Source organism: Sander vitreus, chromosome 7, assembly GCF_031162955.1.
Source record: "Sander vitreus isolate 19-12246 chromosome 7, sanVit1, whole genome shotgun sequence".
In the NCBI taxonomy this organism is placed as follows: Eukaryota; Metazoa; Chordata; class Actinopteri; order Perciformes; family Percidae; genus Sander; species Sander vitreus.
In genome coordinates this window covers 10,247,397-10,264,417 of record NC_135861.1, presented here as the reverse complement: position 1 = coordinate 10,264,417, position 17,021 = coordinate 10,247,397, and the positions used below count along the sequence as shown (strand labels likewise).

The following is a 17,021-nucleotide window of genomic DNA, read 5'->3' as shown; positions in this document are numbered from 1 at the left end:
GAGAGATTTGTCTCACTGAGGAAGAACTTTCTATTTTTGAACTTGCACAGAAAAATTTGTACAAACTGCTGCAACTTTTTGGCTTTTCTTTAAGATCTTTAGACCATCTGTGAAATAACTTCATCCAATAGAAGCCAGCACATTAATATTTTTTTACACACACACACACACACACACACACACACACACACACACACACACACACACACACACACACAAACCTGTGACGGCGTCGTAGAATTCATCCTCATTGTTCATCTTCTAGAGTCAAAGCCAACCAGTCGTTTAGGACAGATGTATAACTTCTAGCACATGTTCCTTTCGATGGTGACCCCTCAGAGTTCCTCTGGAGGGAGACCTGTCAATCGAGGTCCCTCTGGAGAGTCACTACGGCAACAGCACAATGTCCTTTCAATATCCAGGGAATGTCCCAAAGTATGATGGCGTTTTTTCGCAGATGGTTTGACCACAGAAGAACGACACCAGCAGATGTCAATCAGAGCAGAACTGCTGTTTGACTCACAGACAGCACATGAACAGCTGATGTGACTTCTGAGTTCAGGTTGTGTTTCTTTAGCTTTGTCGAGAGAAGCAAATTTGTGACCTGTGGAGACACAAATAAAGTTTTGAGTTTCTTGTGTTTTACTATGAAACTTGTGTTACCAAGAGCCAAAGTCAGGACTGACTTGTCCTGGACTGACAGATAGTGTGTGACAGAAAACTATATTTTTGCACAAATCAACATATCTCCACACCTTGATTTTTCACAAAACATCTGTAAAAAGAATGAAGGAAAATACACAATGGGAAAACATTATTTATTAGCCCACATTTACGCAATACCTCTGTATATTAGAGCTAAACAAATAGTCTGCCTTTTATCCTGGAGGGGTTTAATTTGGTTGGACCAGGAGACGTTGACATCATAAGCTACAACTACTAGCCATATTATTAGTTATTTCACTGAAAGTTTTCAGATGACACAAAAAGGATAATTCCCAGCTATCTAGGCTACCAGCTGAAAATATGCTTAGTCTGGCTGAGTGACAGTCTTGTCCATCATGGCCCACTGAGTGCAAACAGAGAGTTATCTAGTCCAGTAGTTACATAATCGGGACACCATTGTCACAGTCTGGGTCTTTGTTACCTTCTGTTTGGAACATTGGCTCTTCATCATTTTAAACCCAAGACCCCAAATGACCTTTCATTTTCAAAATTCCAAAAGTTAAAATTTCAATATAGTTACAAATGGTTCCTTACAAAACCAAACAGCTTAATCTAAAAAATTAGGGCAGTAACACAGCAGGTTGAAAATGTCCATTGAGCAACAATTGCTAGAACAATTTGCTTGGAAGACAAATTGATTTCATCTTTAAATAGTATAGGGCTGCACAATTGATCAAATTTTAATCACGATCACGATTTTGGCTTCCCACGATCAAATTCACGTGATCGAGTGATATTTCAAATGCTTCATTCCATTCATAGAACGCTCTGTATCAAAGTTGTTTTTTTTTTTGTCCAAAGCTCCGTAAACCACTCTCTGATCACGTGCCTCCATGAGCCAATCAGAGTTGTTCCCTGCACCGCGCAGCTTAGTTTAGATGTAGACAGTCACAGAGGACAGAGTAACGTGAGGAAGTCGATCATAAATCGTCAAAAGGTTCACCAGTAAACGCAACATTTTGTCCCGTCTGTGTTGTTTTTCAGACAACAGCAGTGACCAGTGCTAGTTTGAGTCTTTTAGCTCATAGCTTTAGCGGCAGACTGTTGTACGTCCCGCTGTTGGAATCCTCTACAGTGAAATACAGTCACACTACACCGTTTAGCTGTCAGCATTTTAGCCGTGTTTAATCCAGTTACTACTGTAGCTAATGGTAGGCTAACATTAGCTGCTGTGTATGTACGTGTTATTAGGGTTTACTAGCGTGACATGCAGCGATGTTTCTGTTGCCTCTAACGTCTGTTTTGGAGCATCAGAGCACAACGCAGACATTTAAGTGGCACCGTAATCCGTGTTGCTATTTCGTCCAGTAGATACCGGGCACTGGTGCCCTATTGGCACCGGAATTTAACATGCGCCGTTAACGTGGATAGAAAATTGCGTTGCCTGTATCTTTTCATGGCAAACATGCATGTGTGCAAAGCGGTCAGACAACAGCTGATATGGCATACTCCTTCATAGTATCCTTCAACAAAAGGAGGAATGTAGCACAATATGGATGTGAAAGCAGTTATGATTAGCCTATGTGACAATAAAATTTGTTTTGGTTAAAATCAACAAATAATCGTGATAATTAATCGTGATCAATATATTGATCAAAATAATAGTGATTATCATTTTGGTCATAATTGTGCAGCCTTAAAACAGTACTTGAATGCCTTAGTTTTTTTTACCTGCCTTTGACATTTGTTTTTAGACATCCTTGTTGGGACACTGTACTCTCTACAACTCTCTAATCAGTTCAATGCAAGACAATGACATGAAACAAGTTTCTGATTGGCCGCTTGTTTCGTTTGCTCCAAGTTACAAAAATAAATATGGATCACAGCCTTTGTCTCATTTTTATAAAATGATAAAACATTCTATGCAGGCTTTTCTTTGTAGTTGACTAGAAATTGGTAACTAAGATAGTGATGTATATGTATCCTCTTAGCATTTGGCTAAGTTATCTTCCAAAACATAACATTCAGCTTTTGATTGAACTGGCCCTAGCAATGTATGTCATAGTGCTATAAAATAGATGACACTTTCTCACACATTAACTGAATGTCAATGAGCGAGGACCAAACAAAAACTGGCATAGCCACCTGGCGCGCTATTGGCAGGTTTAACACAATGACGATAGAGAAGTGACCAAGCAGCTTTTTGTTTACATCCAACATGAGGGCCACCAAAGCGCAGCAACATGTTGTTGTCGCTGCTACGTCACCTGGATCGTTGGTCTGATTGGTTGAAGGACTAACCAATTGCCTACAGAGTCACGCAGTTTCATCACAATGACACATCCTACATGGCAAATACGACAAATGTTGACTCATCATTAGTGAAGCTCAAACACAAAGCAGGGGTATCCTTGCTACCACAATGTAAAGCTAAATCCAGTTCTTCATGTACTTTATCTTCAGTTATACAGGCCTCTAAACATCAGGACTAGAGCTGGATATCAAATAGATTTTAGGACCAAGATGTGTTTGTACCAATGAGTATCGAAAAATGTGTCAAAAATTAGCACTGAATGGTTAGTTACTAATTTGTATACAGTTCTTAACTTAACACTGATGCATTGAGCAGGTGGGCTCATTGTTTTAAATGAAAAAACAAAAAGGTAAAAGATATGTTCATGTTGTCCTGACCACTTCAATGTAAACTGAATACAAAACCTGTAAAATGTGGTTTGTTATTCCATAGGTCTGCTGATCAAGTTTCAATAGTCTCCCTTATCATCACAGCTTCATGTTCATGTTTACATTTTAGGGAGTAATAGGGTTAACATACTTTGCATTCCATTTTTTTGCAACCCGATAAAGATGTCGGATGTCAAAGGGGAGCTAGAGGACGAAATATGTCTAAAATATAAGGTTACTGAGCATTGGTTAGTCCGTATTCCTACCTTTTTCTCCAGTTTTTTTGTCTTTTGGCTCTTTCCAATACCGGTTAAAACCAATCATTAAATGTTGTTCTAAGTTGTTTCTGAATGTAGATTAGGACATTATACATGGCCATGTAGTCATGAAAAAACAATTCGTAGAATAACTGTTTATCATTCTTAATTAAGACATCACTGAATGTCATCTGCACTTGCTCTTTTACTCAAAATGACTTTATTCTTAAATGGAAATACTACTGTTAATCCACTATTTTTTAATTTTTAAGCACTATAAAATCTTTACATACCTGCAGTGAAATTCTAAGAGACAAATACTTCCGTACAGGCAGTCATTTCTGAAGGTGAAATGCTGTATAAGTGGGGAAACGGTGGTGCTTGTTCTCTCTTTCCCTTCCTCTAACTCTGCCTTTTTCTACAGTGGAAAGGTTCTACCTTTGCCAGTGATAGGCAACGCCTTCAGCACACAAATGAACTTTGGCCAAGGTGCCCACGATCAATAAGGTGACAGAATGGATGACAAGCTGGTATTCAATTGTTCCAACAGCTAATTTAAAGTCCAACCTTTGCATTTCTTTGTTGTGGTTTGTTGGCTAATTTTAAATCTATAGCAATGTGCTTTAATAAGCCAAATAAAATAATGAATCAAAAACCTACTGTTTCTTACTGTACTATTGTTGCAAGCATTTATACTAACCCAATTACAAAACAATCAAAAAGAGCAAAGAGATCTAAAATGGGAGTTGACTGCTTATCAGCAAATTACATCAGCCAAAAGATCTACGCAAAACTGCCTGATATTTTCTGTGGCCTCATAATCCCAAAGACCAGGGCACTCTCAAATGTTCTTAACTTTTGAAGTGTCAAAAATGTATCTTTCAAAAGTTTCCCCAAACTACTGCCAGCTTCTAAAGTCACCAGCTTGTTTACCGCAACATGGCCAAGCCTACAATAGTGATAACCCTTATCACGAATATTTCATCAGTTTTTCAGCATTCAATGTTCTACCCATGTCCTTCAAAAATAAATCACAAGGATCTATAAAACCAGACGTCAATCCAACAGTTATTTACTTACACAACTTATAAATGAACAGGAAACAAAAGTGCCCCAATTAATTCTCTCCAAATAGTAGCGATATCCTGCTAATCTGTGGATAGTTTGACTGTTGTATAATATCAGGGTAAGGTAAACCCTTTGGTAGGCCAAAACAGCAATTTTTTTTGAATGTAGAGAAAAAGAAAAAATCCAAGGCACTCTTCTTCAAAATTACTTAAAAACCTTTATTTTACTGGCTATTTCATGATAGAAAATTTAAAAGACATTGGGAGAAGCAATGCACGCGTAGCAGCACTGACAGCCTTCAGGCATCAAGCATTTGATTGAACTTCCTGAGCACCCTGGACTTTTTTTTGTTTTTCCAGCAATTTTATTTGTTCCAAGTCAGCACTGAAAATGCTCTTTAAGCCTTTGTGCAGCAGCTACTGAGGCTCCTTTTGACCACACTACATCTTTAGAACAAAAATGATAGGTGAGGGTATGTGGACTCCAAGATGTTAAGAACATGCAGGGCTCAACGCTAACTTTTTAAAGTGGTTGCCGGCTTTGCAACCAGGCATCAGCTTTTGGTTGCCGAAATTGACAATAAGGTTGCCATGTTTTAAACTGCCTATATTTGGAGCAATTAATTTCTAATGTAACTATACCACACATTTTAATAATGTTGCAATATAATTTCCCATCCCTCTCAAATAGGGGTACAACGGATCACAAAACTCACGGATCGGATCACGGTTTTGAGTCACGGATCGGATCAATTTTCAGATCAGCACAAAAATGGGGGGAATTTAATTCACATTAAAAATGTAATAATAACTTTTAACAATAATTACTTCTTTCACCAGTAAATTGCTGTTAAAAGACAAAAACAGATGAGAAAAGGGTATTTTACAATAACTTTGAATGCACCACGAGGTTTACCAGTTTACCAGTAAACGCAACATTTAGTCCTGTCTGTTTGTTTTTCCGACAACAGCAGTGACCAAGTGCTAGTTTGAGTCTTTTAGCTCATAGCTATAGCGGCAGACTGTTGTACGTCCCCGTGTTGGAATCCTCTACAGTGAAATACAGACACACTTTTACACCGTTTAGCTGTCAGCATTTTAACTTTAATCCAGTTACTACTGTAGCTAACGGTAGGCTAAGGTTACCTGCTGCCAAGTGTAACGTGTTATTAGTGTTAACTAGCGTGACATGCAGTGATGCTTCTGTTGCCTCTAACGTCTGTTTCAGAGCATCAGAAAGCAGCCCAGACATTTAGATGGCACCGTAATGAGGCACCAAAATCCACGTTGTGATTCCGTCCGGCACCAAAGCCATATTAGCACCAAATTTTAACATGCGTCGTTAACTTGAACACAAAATTGCGTTGCCTGTATCTTTTCAAGGCAAACGCGCGTGTGTGGAAAGCAGTCGCACAACAGCTGAAATGTTGCGTTGCGCACAAACTTAGTGTTTAAACTTTACGAAGACAACCAAATAAAATATTGACTTCTTTTGAAATAAGATTTTCCAGTTTTGATTTGTTTGTTTATTTATATATATATATATATATATAAAAATGACAATGGGGGCAACCAGAGGCCACGAAACGGTTGCCAATTGACTCAATATGCCATTAATGTCGAGCCCTGACATGAGGCACTGTATGACAAAAAGCGAGTTATGTGTCTACCTGTATGTCTGTGAATAAAGCAAACATGGCTGAAAATCTGATTTGCATGAGTTATTATAGCCTCGCCATTTTCTCATCACTTTACAACCCTATAGGTGACAACCCTATAGGTGTTGAACTGTGGGATCCATTCATACCAAGAATAAGGATGCCATACTGAACCTTATATTGTTTAAAGTCCCACACAAGACACATTTTAAAGTATGTTAAAATACTCTTATAAATACAATTTTGTTCATCATGGTTTTACCACACAAATACAACTCTGAAAAAAGGCTGGAAGCACATCTACACTTTCTCCTTAATTGCGAAATTATTAAACATAATCTTAAAACGTTCTGTTTACAGTTATGAGCCAAAACCAATCCCTGGGAGTCACCACACCATTCCTATTTTGGATTAAGCAACAGGAAGCATCAGGTTGCAGACAACGTCCCAAGTCCCTGCAGTCAGCACAACACTGACCTAAATCTACAGGGTCATGTTTTAGATTGCTCTTAGTTTACAACTAAATACAAGCACACACATTTTTAAAGGTTGGTGTGCAAATGAGCGCATCCTGAAGCTAATCAAGATCACAAGAAAATTCATTTTGATTATGTGGCCTTGAGAAAAAGTATGACAATCACTGGTTGAACTACAACCCTCAGGCTGTACTTTGCCTTCCTAACATGGCAAACCGATTCTGCTCCTCAAAGTGTTTCTGGAGACCTCACTAATAAGGTTTGCCATGTTTGAAAAGAAACAGGAACTGAGAATCTGTGCAATATCTGGGAAGGAATCTTGGCTAAGATTTTAACCTCGATTACTCTCATTTTTGCAGAACAAATGTTTCTTTGAATCTTATACTAGCACCAACAACTCTAGATAAAAGTTAAATTAAATACAATTCAATCTATATTTATATTCATTTTGGTAATATATAATACATGACATTATCTCACAAACTCACACACACACACAGAGAGAGCTCTCTGTAATAGGTTCTCAGATCATGTTGCCGTTATGTAACCATGACAGACTTAGCACCATACACACACCTCAAACACACTCCTACATACTTGGACAATATCTTATCAGAAGTAACCTGCTGTGTCTGATAGGGCTGGGACGGTTACCGCAATACCGCGGCCACTTGACACCTACCGCGGGTCTGAGCTCGTCACAGTCATCACCGCAAAAAAACATTGGCCTGCACATGTGTGCACGTTGTGTCTAAACATGGATTCATTGATTCGAACGACATGGATTGTGTCTGATGACACGTCTTACATGGATTCAAGGTTTTCTAAACAAAAATTATCATCAAAAGCAAATCCAACCTTTCGCTGGTTTGGGGAGCGCAATATTCCATGATACATAATAACATTCCATTCGTGTTGACTATTAGGCCTATATGCGAGAGTAGCCTACCTGTGTAATGTCTTGTATCAGAGAAGGAAAAAAAAAAAAGACATTTCTCCATTCTCAGCTGAGGTAGACACATTAACGTTACAGCTGCAGTGTTTACCATTACACATTAGCCTAGCAGCTAACGGAGTTTCCTTCTGTTTATAGCCTTATCCCGATAAAACGGGAAAGTTGAATTTCAGCCTGCATGCACATTTCGTAGTCTAAAACAGAGCGGCTTATATCGGTAGAGAGAGCAACAAGTTAGCGGACTGTCGAGTCGCCCTCTTGGCTCTCTGTCTGCTCAGCTGCTAGACAGGCTGCACTCGGGCTGCAACATGTTGTAAGGTTTAAGCCGATGTTTTTCAGGGGTAACGCCATTCACTTTACCGGCAGTATTGACAAAAGATAAAGCCACCGTGTCTTGAGAAGCTCTAGCTTGTTGTTTTATTGTTCACTTTTAACTCACTTTACATCAACTTTGCTATCTCTTTGGGTTGCGGTATACCGCTCTACTGCGGGAATTTCTTGCTTTTCAACCGCAGTAAGAAAAAAATCCATACCGTCCTAGCCCTAGTGTCTGACATGATGGCTGTAGAGATTACGTTTTGTAACAGAGAAGGTGAAAGCAGCCTCACCTTGGCAATATTATCTATTCTTTTATCTAAGGGTTTCCTGCACATAATTCATTTAACACAAAACTGCTGACTACAACCTGACCACATTGACAGAGTTCATCTGTTGCTGGTCGGGTTTTCAGCCAAGAATGAAAAGAAAATTATTAAAGTGATGTTGCTCACTCACATTTGTTTACATCAGACTATCAGTCTATTCTAGAGATTAGCCCACAACAATCGTAGAAACAAAAAAAGATACACCAGTCATGCTAAAGAAACAAAAGATTGGAAAACTCTCGATTTCAGAGTTTAGCTTCCACAAAATTAAGGAGAAGAGTAAAGTCCCCCATCATATTTAAATGATGCGTCATTCCAAATTATTAGTAAAGCCTTTAATCTACCAAATTCTACTGACCCCACGGGCCTCGTTTTGTCATTTTGCCCTTTCAAAACAAACAGGTAATACCAAAGCATGCTACTGTAGCAACCCTGCTGTTAAACTTTCCAAAGACAAATAACTTTAATATTATTATATTATATATATTATTATTACAATAATTCGAAAACTTAAATACAAACCTACCAATGTGACTGTTCCATTCATAAGTCCAGTGTACAGATACTAGCCTAGCAACGCCCGTCTCCGCTGTCCTCCGAGGGCTAACAAAAACATCCACAGGGACAAGAGAGAGAGAACCAGAGAAAGAAAGACAGAGAGCGACGAGGAGAAAGATATTAAGAGACGAAAGCTGTTGCCATGCGAGACGGAGCCCAGTGCTGAGCAATGATACAGCGCACGCACACACACACACACACACCTTTTTCTTTGTCTTTACACACACCTACCTCAATAGGTGACACACCTCTGCAGAGCAACACACACCACACACACACACACACACACACACACACACAGGTGGGGTTCAGTAACTAGCACGTGTCTCATCTGAACAGAATCCTGCCTGGCCAGACGAGCGAGTGGCTTTTCAGAACGGAAAATTGCCTTTTACAAGTTGTTTTTCCTTGACTTTTTTAAAAACCATGAAGGAGGGGTCTGTGATGTTGAACTAACATGTCAAAAACAAGCCTTGAGACTAGGGCTGTAAATTGGCAAGAATCTGGCGATACGATACGTATCACGATACGTGGGTCACGATTCAATATATTTCGATACTGTGCGTAAGGCGATATATTGGGATTTTTTTTTTTAATAGTATAATTTTAGAAAAACTAATATTTAAAAAAAGACATGATGTGCATAAAAGTCAAGAAGTTTACTTTAGGTAAACAATTCAGTACACAGAAACGCAGGTTCTTAGTGAGCACATTTTTATATGCTGAAATTGGCCAAAGTTCAGCCATAGCTACATTGTTAGCTTCTAGCAAAAAGTCAGGCACTGCTAGGCACTGTTAGGCATCTCAGCATAGCCATTAGAGATGGCCCGATACCATTTTTTGCTTTCTTTTACCATGCAGTTTGACAGTCAGTCATAACGGAAAAAGAACATAAACTACTTTAACGTAGATTTTCTTTAGGGCTTTATTACGTGGTATCAGATCGGTGCATAAACTCCAGTACTTACCGATACCAGCGTTTTAGGCAGTATCGGCGCCGATACCGATACTGGTATCGGAATATCTGTATTGTCCATGCTATTCATGTGGATTTGCTTTTTTATCATCCTGTTTGTGATCTATGGTTCTTAAAAAAGTCAAGGAAAAACAACTTTTAAAAAGGCAATTGTCCGTTCTGAAAACGCAGCTGAACTAAATGACACTATTTTCCAGTGAGACAAAAAACTGATACACAAACAAATCTAATTACAACGTAGTAAAAAGAAACATTAAAAACAAAACAAAAAAAAACGGCTTTGGAGTTATTTTATGTCCAAGACTGTTTTCATCAAAGAAACATCTTGACAATGCGGGGGGAAAAAAAAAAACTTAAAAGGCAGGAAACCAAACAACTAGTTCATAACGTATCACAGCAATACAGAAAGCAAATGTCAGCTCTCTTCTTCATGAGCTGCTCCTTTAAAACATTATCTACATACTACTGTATATCATCTAGGACACATCAGTACTGCCTGAGGGGAGGGAAATGAAAGCACATATCACAAGACCATTACCAAGGGAGAATTTAAATGTCAATAGCCCACAAACAACTTTTTATTAGAATACTACTGCGAGTATGAAATTGATTTCACTCAACCTTAATCACATGACTAACCTTGTCCAAGTACTTCCACTGACTGGAGCGATTTGTAAGTGCTAACGTCAACAACATCTAGGCTACCTCGTCGGCAGAGGGAGGACTTGCACCGCTGGCTACATAGATAGATAGATAGATAGATAGAGAGATACTTTATTGATCCCCAAGAGGAAATTCAAGGTCCCAGTAGCTTAAGACATCACACACAACATTCACATAGATCACTAACAGGATGATAAAAAAGCAAATCCACACGAATAGCATGGACAATACAGATGTTCCGATACTGCCTAAAACGCTGGTATCGGTAAGTACTGGAGTTTATGCACCGATCCGATACCACGTAATAAAGCCCTAAAGAAAATCTAGGTTAAAGTAGTTTATTTCTGTTCTTTTTCCGTTATAACTGACTGTCAAACTGCAGAATAAAAGAAAGTTCTGTGGCATTCATGTTTCACAAAGAGTTTAACCTGAGCCAGACCGACAACAAAGATAGAAATTATATCACATCCATACAGGGATAGTAGTATACAGCTGTTAAAACATAATAACATATATGACACACTGGTATCGGATAGGTACTCGGTATCGGCCGATACGCAAGATCAGGTATCAGAATCGGGAAGCAAAAAATGGTATCGGGCCATCTCTAATGGACAATAAAAATACTAAATAAATTAAATAAAAAAATCCACATGAATGTACTAAGGGATGTATAAGCATGAGATGCTTGCAGTGAAAGAAATAAAAGAATAAAAAACAAAAAGACAAAAAACGTAAGACACGTAACAGACGAGCTACAGAGAAAGCTGCCACAGGGGGGTGCCGGTGTGACTCCATTAATGACTGCTCAGGAGAATGGAAATACAACAGCAATATAATGTGCGTAATCAGCTTAAAGCACACACTGGTGCAACTGAAAAAAATGATAAATAAGAAAGTGTGAGGCCTGGAGACTACAAAACGTATGAGAAGCAAGTACTGGCTGCAAGCTGGGCTCCTTACCAGAGGCTGAAAATGCACCATTGTTAATTAGTTAATTGTTTATCTGTTTGTTTCTCTTCCCACTGAAGCAAAACAACATGACCAGGGATAAAAGGATGAGACTGGGTGGGGAAAAAGAAAGATAACAAAAACATTTACACCATTACGCAAAAAATGTCCACCACAGATAATGAGAGAGAGACTGGTGCAACCTCTAGATTGCATCAGTCATTGGGCCTTGGGTTAGGATATCAGCCCAGGAAGTCAATCACAAACACCATAAGCACTGTCCCACTCAAACAGAAGTCAAAGAAATACAGACTTCAAGGATTTGAGCCAGTGTACTCTAAAACCAGACGAAACCTTTTTAAATGTATTTTAACGCTCCATCCTCACTGAAGGCGAGAGTTTGGACACATTTTAGCTTTTATAACCTTGCCGTTTTTAGTTGCAAAAGTTTTTATTTTTGTATGGAGACATATAAAGTAATATCAAACTACATTTAATTTGTTGTTCCTTTTCTTTTAAAAATTGTATGTCTACTGCAATCACATGGGAAAAGTAACTACATTTACATACTGAGAATCGTTTTTGAATCGAAAAATCGATAAAATCGATATAGCCTAAAAATCGGAATCGTGACAGTTTCTGAATCGTACACCCCTAATAAATAAGAATGGGTGACGAAATATTAGCCAGGACGCAAAACTTAATTATTAATTGACATAAATAACCACACAAATGCATGAGTCAAACTAACGGCACTAAGAGAAAATAGCTTCCACAGTGATCATCTGAAAACTAGAGTTTGAAGGTCTGTTTCACCATCGACAATACTTCAATACCTGGTTTTCCCAGAAAATGACTTTAGTTTTACATGAAAGCTAGGCTTAATCCCTGTGCAGAGGACAATCCTAAAGTGTTCATCAAATGACTTTGTATCTCTGCTTCTGACTGAGGTGATGAGTCTGTCCTCTTCATGTTTCTCCCTGCTAGAACTCAGTGTAAACCCTCTGGGAACAAAACACTGTCTCATTCTGAGCAGACTGCTGAGCACACACAGTCTCACAGTCTCACAGTCACACAGTCACACACACACACACACAGTGTCAGAAACTGCGATACCTGCTAGGAAAGTAAAACCTGCTAGGATGAGTCTTCCTTTCACGCAGGTTTAAAGATAGAAAGTCTGCTCAGCATCTTGCTTCAAAACTTCTTTTATGGATCCACCCTTAAAAGCAAACACTCTTGAGTGCATTTAAATTAAACATGCACACAAAAGCTTTGTGATCAACATTGTTCACGACTGTGCTGGCGCCTGACTGGTTTAGCTGGATTTCTGCTTATGTGCCGAGGTGTTCTGGTGGTCGTGCTGAAGATGATTACTGCGTAGGGATCTGGGTTCAACCTGTTGATTGCTTTAGAAGTTTTCAATTCTCTGGCACTTTCATTTTATAGTATCTAGCCACAATAACTGTGTTTACATTCAGTCATTTTGTGCAGATGACAAAACACTTTGTTGTCTTGTGTTACTAAACAGATCAACATTACTGAGCCCTTCTTCTGTCTTTACTTAACCTGACTCCGCCAGATGGATTGCTTCGCATTTGCTCGGCATATCCATCTGGGAACTTTCCGTTGGAGAACTTTTGGGAAGGGGCGAAAATACTGGTTAGCTGATTGGATAAACCATCTGTCTATCACTAACCTGACTCCGCCAGATAGCTCGCGAGATCAGAACGGTCTCACGAGGCTAATTTTCTTCACGACTAGCGGAGCCAGTTGATATATCAAACTCTGCTGAAACCAGTCGGGAGAAGAGCAAAAACATCTTTTCCTCGTTTTTTTTGCTCTTCTTTCAACGAAGGAATACTTTCTAATTTGGATAAAACTTGCACGATAGCTACGCTCAGCTCATCCGTGGAAGCCGCCATGTTGTTTAGACTGAACAGTCGCTTCTCGTTGCATCACACCTAAACCCGCCTCAAAACCAACGCTGATTGGTCGGTCGTTTGGCGAACGGCTCCAAATTTTCTCTGTCTCAAGATGCCAGACTGATCTGCGAGTGGAAAACTGGAGCTCGCGAGATCAGGACGGTCTCACGAGACTAGTCTTTGCTATCAGTAAACAAGAACAGGAAAGATGGAAGAGAACAGAAAAAGCTGGCTGCCCAATCACACTTCTTGCAGTCTGTACATGGTCCCCCCCATTGCCCTCACATACTAGTGAGTAGTGACAAATAATAATCTGTAATACCATCAGGATATTAATAAAAGATCACCTATATTTCACTTATTATCACCAATACTGGCCAATAATAACATACGCTGATATAATGGTTTGCATGCAGGCTTCTTCTCAGTTTTTCCCCTGCTGAACAGCATGCACTCCCTATGACTGTGAGCCAAACAAAGCTGAGCAAAACAATACAATGCCTGTGTATCAGACAGACTCCTGATTGGCTACCCGTTACCCTGCTCTATCATAAATTATACATACAGTATTGTTTCTCTGTTGCCTGGATGGTTGCCTGGACTAGCATTAGCTCAAACTGTGCCTTATCCCCGTGCTGCAACAAACTGCAGATATAAGACGAACAAAAACAAAATGAAGCCCAGTGTTACAAAAGACCAATTGTTAGTGCCTTTTGTATTAAATGATTCACACAGTAGCTGATTGTACAGGCCAAATATGATTTACAAGATAGGACACACGTTAATGGGACTTTCTAAAATCTTCCTGAAAGACCACAAAATACATTTCAAATCCAAATAAACTAGTGTGCGTTGGTCCTACCCTCACAGCAATATTCCTCTCAACTGTGTTGAAACCTGGCTTTTAGGATATGCCTTGCAAAATCTCTTTCCTGTTCCCTTAAATTTAACCACAGAACTCAAAATATTCATTTCATTATTGAAATCTCTCTTAAAGATATTCACAGAATTAACACTTCACTAGCCAAACACTAAATCAACAAACACAGACATCTCTATCTATCCTGCCTCCCTCTGCTCTTCTGCAGGGTGGAAGATAGTCCGTTGGTACAATGCGATGCTCCCCAATGGAGACCGTCGCCATACCAACAAATTTAAAAGGTTATTAAGGCACCTTTGGGAAAAAGACAAATAACAAAATAACAGTTGAAATGCCACAGAACGGCCGTGTCTCCTGTAAAGTAGCAATAAAATCAGCAGGTGGCCTTTCAGAAAATAATTTCAAACAAGAATAAAAAAAAAATAATGTAGTGTAATTTCTCTAGGAGTGGAAATCATTTTAAATCAATCTTTAGATATTTGAATGTTATTAAAAGTTCTGATTTATATAACATAGTTTTTAAATCAGGCAATATTTTCAAGTAGAATACAGAATCCCACCCATTTACACTGAAATGTCATGATGGAATGTTAGTTGCAGAGCCAGATATAATACATGACATTTTTTTCATATTTCATTTCAATTAATCGATACGTAATTTAGCAAACAAAACATCAAAATAATGACATACAAATTACAAAAACAACCAAAATTTACCAAAACTCAATACCTGTAAACTTGTTATAGAAGCAACAACAAGAAAATGTTTTGTATTTAAATTATCAAATCGCCTACCAAATTACATTTCAGTTTATCAACTGCTAAGATCATTTTTGGTAAAAAGTTTTGGTACAACTGAACTGTGTTTTAATTTATAAATGTGAAAAAAAAAAATATGAAGAAGCAAGTGCAGTGAAGCATTCAACGTATTGCCAGTCTGGCAACAATTTTTACCGATTTATCTACAAAAGATAAATAATCAATGTCTAGTTGATGTTAACAGGGTAAAGTGTCAGTACCTCAGTATCAGTTCCTTATGCCAGTACCCAAAATGTGTCTGCATGTTGGTCTGTTATTGTAATGCAAGGTTCCCAAGGGGTAGTCAAAATATTTTCAATACATTTAACAACATGATATTGGTAAGTATCGGAAAAGACTCTCAGTCTAATCACTTTTTTCTGGCATCATCACCATCACAAGCCAGTTGATGCAGCAGCAATACATTCTCTGTCTCTGAGGGATATGGCTATCAGGGAGAGCAGATAAACAGCCTGCTGTGTCAGTGCAAACCACGGTGTCAATGACCTGCAGTACACCAACATTAAAAGACAAAGCTTTGTTTAGTCTCTGCTGCGGGTTGGATCTACATGGTGATGGAGCCAGTAGGAAGCCAAACAGGCAGGGAAACATTCCCACTGTTCGCTGAGGCAGTTAAACGCGATAGGAGGCTACTTTAACCTACGCCTCTCCTGAGATAAGTGCTGCTGGTGACCCCTTACACAAGGTTATCTGACGGGTTTCACGCAGTACTCTTCTTTTCTTTTTTTTGACTTTATGGGTCTCCCTCACATTTCACCTTGGGCAGACTAGGATAGTCGCACTACTTAGCATACCAGATAACTCACTAGTGCTGCTCGCAAATAATAACGTTACGTTGGAAGGAGCCCGATGACTAACAGTAGTAAGACATCGATATATATTTGAACTGTCAAGCTGTGTGTTGTTAATTAAATCTTCATTGGCAACTTAACAACGTCCCACTCGCTACAGAAGTGCGAGAGGAGAACCCATCCCATATGCTATGCTACCGTTAACTGTTTGCTTGCTAACATTAGCACTACTGTCTAGCAATTGATCTAGCTTGACAAATTTAAACTCGGCCAACAATTTTAAATGAGAACGAGACAATTGAACAAGCACATTGGGTAACGTTACTGCTTGTTCTTAACAACACATACCAAGCTCACAGCTACAACTCTGACAGGATGTCAGGCAGCTTTTTGACAGATAGCATTAACATAGCGGGCGGGCTAAAAAAAAAAAAAAAAAAAGGTGGTTAACTATGTTAGCCACCTTCCTTGTACACAAAATGCAAAGCTATATTTGCGGCCTTGAAAACACAACAGGAGACCATAAACAGAGCAGTAAAATGCATGTCGTCTTACCTTGGCGGTGTGTGCAGAATGACTGTTTTGACAATTCCAGAGATATGAGTAGAGAATCGTATTGGATTGACACAGAAGCGGAAGTCGCTGGCAGCGGGGGCGTGGTTGATGAATGACAGACATGGTCCGCAGCTAATCAGGTGTAAGGCACGAAACGCTTGCCCAATAACATTACATGTTGAATTTGAATTTTATCATGTCGCAATCTGAGCTATGACATGAAGTTAAACCTGGATTCATGACACACGACCACATATCTCCCTATATTTTGAAACAATTTTTATTTTAATGGCGATATTGGACATTTGTGGGGCCAACATAAAGCCATGTGGATTGCGTAACATAGGTGGCCACTAAACACCACACCCTTATGGTTTCATATTCCACCAGACGGCCATTCCACTCATTATCTCTTAAGTAGATTAACTAAACAGGATGAAATTGACTGGGATTATTGTCTCTGCCCTGAGTGGTTTTGTGGATGTTTCATGTCAGCAG

General features: G+C 39.0%; 1 protein-coding gene across 2 annotated transcripts in view; it reads right to left on the bottom strand.

The window, feature by feature from the left end:
* LOC144520650 (oxysterol-binding protein-related protein 2-like) overlaps positions 1 to 16,611 on the bottom strand; it is a 34,398-nt gene extending 17,787 nt beyond the window's left edge. The window contains exons 1-2 of one of the 2 annotated variants that reach the window (XM_078254529.1): positions 16,524 to 16,611; positions 222 to 604 (exon numbers count right to left, since the gene is read on the bottom strand). In XM_078254529.1, the coding sequence (XP_078110655.1) occupies positions 222 to 258 (37 nt within the window). In that variant the 5' untranslated portion in view covers positions 259 to 604; positions 16,524 to 16,611. Of the gene's footprint in view, positions 1 to 221; positions 605 to 8,931; positions 9,113 to 16,523 lie in introns of those variants that run through there. The other variant, XM_078254530.1, reaches the window with a different exon arrangement.
* Between the last annotated feature and the right edge of the window lie 410 nt (positions 16,612 to 17,021).